Source organism: Austrofundulus limnaeus, unplaced genomic scaffold (assembly GCF_001266775.1).
Source record: "Austrofundulus limnaeus strain Quisiro unplaced genomic scaffold, Austrofundulus_limnaeus-1.0 Scaffold62, whole genome shotgun sequence".
NCBI lineage: Eukaryota > Metazoa > Chordata > Actinopteri > Cyprinodontiformes > Rivulidae > Austrofundulus > Austrofundulus limnaeus.
This window is the reverse complement of record NW_013952464.1, coordinates 1,412,919-1,423,112: the sequence shown is the minus strand read 5'-3', so window position 1 is coordinate 1,423,112 and position 10,194 is coordinate 1,412,919. Positions and strand designations below refer to the sequence as shown.

General features: G+C 41.0%; 1 protein-coding gene across 1 annotated transcript in view; it reads right to left on the bottom strand.

Annotated features, from left to right (window-relative positions):
* Positions 1-10,194, bottom strand: part of lrig1 (leucine-rich repeats and immunoglobulin-like domains 1) — a 40,217-nt gene that overhangs the window by 22,476 nt on the left and 7,547 nt on the right. Inside the window, exon 2 of the mRNA XM_014009856.1 lies at positions 372-443. Within this exon, the coding sequence (XP_013865310.1) occupies positions 372-443 (72 nt within the window). The remainder of the gene's footprint in view (positions 1-371; positions 444-10,194) is intronic.

Here is a 10,194-nt window from a genome sequence, read left to right as displayed (position 1 = left end):
GTGTGTGTGTGTGTGTGTGTGTGTGTGTGTGTGTGTGTGTGTGTGTGTGTGTGTTTCTGTACGCTGGCGCTGAGTGACACAAAGCCAAGCCCTCTCCTCACTATATAAAATATTTACAAGGCCAGCGTTGGCCACAGTATCAGGTGGTGGAGGGGAAGGCTTAATATAGAAAACCACCACTTAATTCTTAATTGGACTCGGTTCAAGGCAACACATAGCAGGATGCTGCTAGAAAGTGCCGTGAAAATACATGATGGGTGATATTAGTCTGCTCTGAATTATAGATAAAAACATTGAAAAAGCTGCAGAAAATGAAAATGTAATATTATACACAACTCATTTGAATGTGCTTATGATGAACTATTACTTACAGTTCACTCAGGTTGGGAAGGTTTACAAAGGCTTCAGCGATGATAGAGGTCAGCTTATTGTTGCCAAGATTTCTGAAACATAATAAAAAAATTGTTAATATAAGAGGTATATCCTCCAAGTGAAAGCATCAATTATAGTTTAGTCATGCTATGATATTTTTTAAAAACACCAATTGTTTTCTCAAAGCAGTTAAAAAAAATATGTGTTAGAGGAGGGGATTTTGATCAATGGCAGCGATTACATCTCCTGTTTGACAAACAGCATCATCCGTCCACACGTCTGAAAACACTGCAGTACATAAATCCAGCTAGCCTTCAAGGAGGGCCCGGATCAATACTGTCGATACAGAGTGCCTCTCTCCTGGCTCACTTTCCAAACACGACCCGCAGGCCATTCATCTGCAGCAGTCAATTTGCACTTTAGGCTAACGGTGTATTTAATAGCTGCCACTTGACTTGGTACGGAGGCATATTAGAGAGCGATTTGTCTGGGGATATGGCGAGGCCGCTGACAAATAACAAGATTCCCTCCACACACCCACACCCCCGCCTGTACATGAAATAAGTAATGATTTCCCCCCCACACATAAACAAGCGTCACCTCAGTCATACACTTGCCCTCTGTGCAGTTGGCATGTAGCCTGCATGCTGGCAGAGCGGAGACCTGCAGCGAGACCAGTGTTTGTGTTTTGGAGTTAGGTTGGCCGGGACAAAGGGAGCCCACAGCTCTAGGCCTGCCGTCCTCCCGCCATACCCCCCACCCACTTCCCCATCCAGACGTGAGAGACGGTAGAGGAATGTTTCACAGACCCGCGGAGAGATGGCCGTTGGTTCCCAGAGGCTGGGGACACTTTCACCTGATGTAACACATTCTTTATATGCTCGTGTCACTGGGGCAGGAAGAGCAGCTCAGCSAAGTTCACAGTGCCTTCCTTTGTGCTACACATTTTTAAAGAAAGCAGGGACGAATATTAAGCCAGCTAATGCGTCGTGGAAGGTGAGTTAATAACAATACACAAAACGTTTTTCTTAAAATAATCAATCTCAATCGCCGTCTAGCTTGACAAATTTCCCTTTCTTGTCTTCTGAGCTCAATTGCAGATAATGACAGCCTCTCCCCAGTTATTTTTTTCTCTACACGTCTACGTGTGACGAGATAATAGCACAGCCAGTGTCTGCCCTCCAGTCACAGGTCTGACAAGGAGGTGTGCATAAACATCTACATTGGGATGACCCTGTATTGGGGCGCCTCCTTTTGTGGTTTATTTGGCTGAAATATTGTTCCCCTGCAACACGAGGCAATTACTGGAAAATAGTAAAATGCAAAATGCAGCGGCCAAGCCTGGAGGTAGACATAACCTGCCAACACAAACACACAACAACATGATGAAGTCTGAAGAGTAGTTTAGCCACTCATATGGCCAATCAATTTTTTTAACTTGACTTTGGCACAGAGCGCATTGAGGACTTCGACTCTTGCTTGAAATTTAGGAAAATAAAGCTTTAGTCAGACAATGGAAAAACTTGCTAAATTGACTGAGTTATACCTATTTTTTGTACTGACTTCAAATGTTAGAGTTTTAGATGATTTTTTTCTGATATTTCGTGAGATATTTTGCTAACACTGTTGACTCTAATAATGAATGCCAAAGTTTCAAGCAAATATGATGCACAATGTGTCGATTATGTGTTCTGAATGACTTACAGCTACTACCACAACAAACTGTAGCTCAGTATTTGTAAAGCTGACACCTTTTTTCCTTGCATTTTAAAGTGGACCTGTCCTGATTTTAAATTCTTCTTTTTCTCATTTAAATCATTCAGCTGAGATTTATATAAAGTGGAACTGCAATGATTTGGTCTCATTTTTGTAACTCCACATCCCCTCTTTCACCTCTTTCATGAAATTTGTCTCCAAACAGCTCAGTTTGATGCTGTCTCTTTAAATCTATACAAATCCCCGCCCCCTTCCAGTTTCTAGTTTGATAGAGGGGTCTACGATTATATAAGCTGCAAATGTCTAAATTACTTCTTTCCTTAAGTTTCATTAAAGTTTGCCCTCTTGGTTTATGAGATATTGGGTTAAACTACAAAAAAAAAAAACATGATCTTGATTTATACTTCCTTCAACAGTGGGAAATGAACATGATTAAAATATTAAGGAGAGCACAACATAAAAAGAGATGGCTGAAATAAAACCTGTCATACTGGTGCTAAAAGCAAAGACAACAAACAAAACTGGTCTTTTGTGTATAAACGCAGGCACGCGCGCACCTTCTTCTGAGTCACCTGTTGTGTTTACACAACTGTGTCTTTTCCCTTCCACTTGATTCAGACTGGTTTATTCTCTTACCTATCAGATCAGATAAGTTTCACAGTCTTTTAACACCTACTGTAGAAGGAGATGGTGATAAGGCTGCTTTTTCTCCCTCACTAACTCCCTCCCCCACCTCTCGAAGAAGAAGAAAAGAAGAAAGGGAGAGGAGGGAGACGCAGTTAATGCTTTCCAGAAAGCGATCTTGCACTCGCACATTACTCGAAGAATTTGCTGCGACGGAATCAGAGGCATATTAGAAGCCCTAAGAGTTTTTTGACTGCTTCAGAAGTGGAGAGACGTCAGAATAAGACGCCAAGAGAAACAAACAAGCTCAGAAGTAAAAGGAGCAACCAAAATATCCTGTCCGATGCCAAACTGGGTTTAGCGTTCCGTGACTTTGTTCAAGTTTCTGTCAAATAAGTTTGTGTCAAATCAACTTGTAAAAGGGGAGGTATGATGTGTGCAGTAAAATATGGTGTAGCAAACGTTGTTACTGTTTAAACTGATTCAAAAAACTATGAACTACTAACATTGTGGCCAATCTCATACAAAATTCAAACATCTTTCATTTTCTGTTAGCACTTACAGTGTTTGTTGTAAATTACAAAGAGTTACTAAATTTTAGCTCAATATGTGTTAAACTCACTGAGGTACAGCTATTTATGTATAGGCTAAGATCAGCTGAGGCAGCCATCTTGAACTGTAGATGATTACTTTATTTAAGTTTATTTAATATTCATCCACTGGTTCATGAGATATTCCGCTAACAGAGACTATTCCAATAATTAATTGCAAAGTTGTGGGGAGTATGTAGTAAAAACAAGTCACACAACTTTAGAATGGTTGAAATCTGTCCGTCTTGTGAATTACAACATATTTTTAAATGCTTCATAGTTATTTATTTTCCTCATCATTTCCAAGCCCCATAGCTCAGATGAGATCAGCAATGTCACATTAGAGATATCTAGATAATTGAAGACATCTTCACAGAGTCTGAAAATCATAATAATGAGCTGTGGCTGTTAGCGTTAGCCTTGATTAGCTTGTTTTATAGGATCAGGCAGCTATGCTTCTATTTCCATCAGTGTAGTGTATACATTTTGTATAAAGCGAGTTTTCTAATGCATACTTTTATTTATAGCTCAGCTCAGTGCCACAAACACAGAGGCCAAGGTGTTTGATAAATAATTAAATACATTATATTTCTCATTAAATCATTTAGCATTTTCCTCAATTTCAGCCAACGTGGAAACAAACTCATCAGAAAGTATAAAACTCTCGCTTTGGAAGAAAAGCAGACCTCAGCCGGCAGCAGATTATCAACATTAACCAAGCCACTGAAGTCCCATATAAAAGTCATTAAAAAGGCTTTAAGAAATAGCTGTGTTCTCAGGGCAGTGGTAGAACAGGAAAGCCTGGAGTCTCGGGGGTGATGTCATAGCAAATGACACTGTGACTGCAAGTCTGTGTGTGGGAGAGAGCATGAAGAACTAGGGAGCTGGGACTTGCACACACACACACACACACAGAGAAATACATCATCATTATCTTTCCCATTTCTTCAGTAGATAAGCACAGACTGAACTTTGCTCGCTGGAAGTGTGAAGTGATGTCAGTGATGAGCCGTCTATGGTCCAGCTGCGAGACAAAAGCCCTTTAATGTGGTCCATTTCAGGGCATCATAAACCTGGTCAAAGAATAACCTGCCTGTCACACACACACACACACGCACGCACGCACGCACGCACGCACACACACACACACACACACACACCTCTTCCTGACAATAAAGGCTGCTTTATAGCTCAGCAACTGCAGTGAGAGTGTACACAAAGCTAACACCAGCTCCAGGCCACTAATTTACACACAAGTCATATAGAGAAAAGGGGGGGGGGGTCTCTTATCAGCTCTGACAAGGTTAAAAGCATAAGCCAGCCTAGAAGATTTGCTGTAGTAATGATAAATCTAAAGCACGAGTAAAAGTAAGATCACAGAAAAACAACAAGTGATCACATTCGAATAACAGATTCTTAACCCCCTCCACCCCCAAACCTGCTAACAAAGAAGCAGCGTCAGACTTTGAAATCAGTCATATTATTAAGTTTGGCTTCGTTTCTGAAACCAGCCCACATCTTGGGGCCACGTGCAGCACCATTCTCTACACGGCTGATCCGGGCCGGAGCGGGAAACCACTCCAAACAAACAGGCGTGAGGCTTGGAGTGGGGCGGTAGGAAAGTGTGCGCTGGCCCGAGGCAATAGCCCCGTTTGGACACTCAGAGGTTTGAAAACCTCCCCACACTGTGAGCATCTTAGCTCACATGTGCACTGCGTCGTGCTCCTGCATTAAAAAACACTGGGCCGTGTTGTGATGACAACGTAATTTGTTACAAATGGCGCCAGATTATTTGAGCAGAGGGAAATGAGAGGCCCCAATTAATCAGGAAGAATAACATAAACACAATATGTCTCTTTAGCGGGGGCTATTGTTGCAGTACGACAAGACTGCTGACCTTATGTTGATATCAAAGTGAACAAAAAGAGGATTTTGGCCAATCCCCCCCACCATTGTTGAAGTTTATTTTACTTGCAGAGACATAATTACTCAGGTTTGCAATAATTTCATGAGAAAATGTCTAGACACTAAAGTTTTATTGCTCTTTTTGGAAACAGGGCAACACAAAGGTGCAGAGTCTCCAGTCCAAGAACGTGTTTGATCCAAATCTTCTCTCGCACCTTGAAGCCATGTGTGTTTTCTGGGCAGAAGCTGCAATGGCTTCACAGCACCTCTCGCTCTTTATCCAAGTCATGCCTTTTTTTATTTTAAATCTCCTCCAGATTTCTAAACTCTTACCAGATGTAGAGACTTCATAGATGATTCATTGATGAAACCCACTTTGTAGACACTGACTTTGAAGGAGAGAGAGAGAGAGAGAGAGAAAACTTGGCGCTCTGAAATATCTTCACAAAAGTGCCATCCATTCTGCAGACTGAATTCCTGCAGAATGACTTGTTGTGGCAGCAGCTGTTTGATTATCATTAAAGCCAGAGTGAGGGGATGAGCTCATTCCATACCTTCATGTTATTGTCAGACTTTATCTGCTAGAGTCAGGGTCAACCTTAACAGTTTCTTCCTCGTTTGTTCACAGCCAACGCAGTGCGTGAGCAATCTGCACTTGTTAAAAGACGGTAATTAGAAATAAAAGCCTGTTTTTAAATGTCCATGTGGAAACTCCTGGCGCTTTGACTAACAGCCAGATACAGGAGGAAGAAGCGAGGAGCAGCTGATAACAATCAGTGCCAGTGATAATAAACCCTTCCAATGCCCCAAGTTGGGACTTTAAAATATCCACCAGAGGACACACAAGTCATAAGGCTAGCAAAACTATGACAATAAACAAACTGGATATAATCACCTCCCAAACCACAAAATTACAAGGCTGCGGAGGGAGAAATGCCCCAGAAACCACAAGGGGCTCAGCCTCGCTGAGTGGTGCTGCTGTTACTGCATCTCTGCCCGACCACTGAAATGTTCATGCGCTTAAGAAGATGACATATTTCTGCAGCTTAGTGGACAAACAGTGCATGAGTCAGTTGTTCTGTCATGTTTCAGCTTAGCAGGAAAAACGACCACGATACCAACACACACATAAGACTCTCGACTAAATAGCTTTTCATTTTGTTAAAGGGTTAGAGCGAGGTAATGAAAAAAATCAACCTAAAAAAAACGAAAGATGCCATGTCTAAAATCTTGTGACATTTACCCAGCTTGTCTTGTAACGTTTCATTTCCTCTGACTTCTTCGTGTGTGTTGGAAACGTGTGACGGTGGCTGAGGTTTCTGACCACTGACATAACTTTTACCAGCAGCAAGCAGAACCAGCCTGGAGGCAGCTGCAGCAGACCATAACATTAACAAAACACTTTGACGCACGCAGTAGTTGGAAAATGACCCGCCCCACCCCCACCTAAAATACACACACGCCTCCCCTCATGTTACCTCAGGCCAGGTGATGTGAAGCCACACACACCCCCTGCAGAGCAGTCCATAACCAGACGGCCGCTTCAGCTCCCAGTGGCTGTCATGAAACCACTGACACAAACCCATTTCCTGAGGGCAGAAGCCAAAACCAGCTGGTGGGGGTGGTGCTTCCCAACGAGGCTTTAACTGTGAGGTTTAACTTAAGGCTACGGTTAGGGGCTGCAGGGTGTTCGTGTACACCGAGCAGTATGGTCAACATGTTTCAAAACTTTAGAGAGAAGATGATGCAAGTTATAAGATCAGCTTATGCTGAGAAGTGACATAGTTGTGGTCAAATCATGAAAATACCATTATGCACATTCTCATGGGACAACAAACCAAGTCACTCATGAGTTAGCTCGATATCGAGTTATAGCCTTTTTAAGTTGGCTAATTACCGGTAGATGTGGTGGCCATTTTGAACTGGACTGACTCAGAAAGTTAATAAATTGTAGTTACCCAATTATTACTTTTTTAAAGTTTTAATAAAATCAATCCAGTGGTTAAAGTATTTTGCTAACAGTATTTAGTCCAACAGTAAATGCTTCAGTTTTAGGCAAAGATCTCATGCAATGAGTAGCACTTCTACTACTACGTCAAATTTTTGGTCAATATCGAAAAGACTCACTGAATTATAGCCATGTTTGTATTTTCTAAACAAACTGACACAGGCAACTAATAGTGAAAGTTTAAATAAAAATCTTGCTCGAATTGTTAAGGCTCAAATTATGTGTGAGGATCAGTCTCTGTTACCACCTCACCAAATTTCACAATAAATATCTGTAAAATTGACTGAGTTACGACCATGTTTGGGTTTTTTAGGCTCAGTTGGTTGGAACAACCACCTGGAATTGAGTTGACCTCAAAAATAATCACTTGTAGATGATTCAATGACTATTATCTGGAAGTTTCATTAAAATTAGTCTAGTGGTTTATGGGGATATTTTGGTAACAGATATGGGCAAAAAGATTACTGTCTGCCCTTGCCGATCAGCAACGGAGCTCACTGGAAACGTCGGAGAAAATCACTCAGGATCAGAGTGAATCAGGATGGTTTTGCATTAGCTTTATACAGACAAATAAAACTACAGACAAAGTCCATTAAAAGTCTGTAGCTTTCACGTAAGGACTTTACAACCTTATATGAGAAAAGACGGAGACACGCCAGCAAACAGACACCCGCTATCTGCTTCATCTCTATCCAACGCGGCAATCGCAGCCAAAATTAGTAGTGCCCGAGCTTTTATTTACTTGCAAAAACCCCATTACGCCAGTGGCACTGTGGCTAGAAATGCTTTTTATACACATTACTGTGGCCGCAAATAAGATAAAGCACCACTCCTGAGGGGAAATATGTGACTGTGTGAGAGCAAACTTGCTTTGAATGTTGTTAGGCTTTTCATCAATCATAAAGAGCAGACAAACATCGGAGACTAATGGTCAGTATGTTAAATGTTAGGAGCCATGATGAAAAACAGGAAAAAATATGGTTCTTAATGATATACATAACAAACAGATGCTTTAAATAAGCTTATAAACTGAAAACAAATGGTGATAAAACAATTGATAAAGCACTACAATGAGATTTTTGTTACTGTAATAAAAAGTCACTTAAAAAGATGGTGATTACACCATCAAAACTGTCAGCTTTGAGAAAGCCACATATTTTGAACACTCTAGTTTCCTGTTGGCTCAGATTGCCACGCAGTGGACATGCCAACATGTTTGTTTTCAGGATCCTCATCAAAGCCCCTTTCTTAAAGGACCATTGCAGTTACAGACCCCAAGAGAGGATATTTTGACAACTGGAAAACATTTTCCCCACCATGACTTGTGGCCTTATTTGTGCCACAGAGGACTTCAGACAGTTTCTGATGGATGAGCTTCCATCTGCCCTCTGGCCAGCTATCTTACCTGAGCAAATACCCACTAAAATTGCTGTTCAGGAAAAATGGGCATTGTGTTTCCAATTGAACTACAACTTTTATCTGGACAGCACTCCAAGTTCTGTAAGTAGGACCCCAAATTGAAAAAAAAAGTTGGAACATTGTGTAAAATATAAGTAAGAACAGAATGCAAACACTGGTGAATCTCATAAACCTATATTTTATTTACAATGGAACATAGAAAACATATCAAATATTTAAAAAGGTAATTTCTGTTATCATGATGGCAGTAATACACGATAAGGTTGGAACAGAGTCATGTTTACCACTGAGAAGCATCCCTTCTTTTAACAACAGTTTGTATAAACGTCTAAGCACCGATGATACTGATGGAGTTTGTGGAGAGAAATTTGTAAGCTGCTCATGTCATAGGCACTGAAGTACCCCCATACAATCAGAGAGGCAGCCTTTTAACTGTGCTTTGACAACAGGCTGAACGATCCCTCTCCTCTTTACTGAGGAACTGGGATTTTTCATTTGTTCGACATTAAAACAGTTTTCTACTGTGCCTAAGTCCCTTTAACATAAGCTTTGGCCCAGAGTAGACGGCTGCTTTTCTGGATGGTGTTCACATATGGCTTCTTCTTTGCTCATGCATTGATGTACAGAACAGAATCAGACCTGTTTTTAATGCAGTGGCCCCTGAGGGCCTCAAGATGACACGCATCCAATGTCGACTTTGAACCTTTTCCTCTGAGGACAGATAATTCTCCATATTCTTGCAATCTTTGATGATATAAACTGTAAATTATGGGATATTCAAAGTCTTCTCAATTTTACATTGACAAACATTACTGAAAAATGTTCATCTATTTTAGAGGCAGTATTGTGCTGAGTGGTAAACCTTTGCCCATCTTTACTTCTTAAAGATTCAGCCTTTCTAAACGCCCTTTTTACACCTTCTTACCATCTCTTCTGTTGTTTTATTAGCTGTGTTGCTGCCAACAAATTTTATATTATTTTATCTTTTTCCAAAATAATACCATTTTACTTTTAAACACTTGGTGCTTGCTGTGTACCCCCTGTGAACCAATTATAATTTTGTTTTTTGTTTTCCTTTAGATTTGCAGATTGCTACCTTCTGTTTTATATACAGGGGTTAGACAATGAAACTGAAACTCCTGCTTTTAGACCATAACATCTCTTTCAGACAGCTTCCTCTTGCATCCAGTTAATCCTGTTGGATGTGGTTCGTCCTTCTTGGTGGTATGCTGACATTACCCTGGATACTGTGGCTCTTGGTACATCACAAAGTCTTGCTGTCTTGGTCACAGATGCTCCAGTAAGACGTGCACCAACAATTTGTCCTCTTTTGAACTCTGGTATGTCACCCATAATGTTGTGTGCATAGGCCTGTCGCAATAGTCAATAAATCAATTAATCGCACGATAACTTTTTTTGAGGTCGGTAAAAAAAAAGGGGCCGATAAGTTTCATTTTCCTGCTTGTTTGTTTACTTCGTGTCTCTCCCTCCGCTGCACAGGATGAGCTCCTGCAGCTGACCCCTCCCCTCCTGTTTTCTTAGTGTGGGAGGAGTCAACTC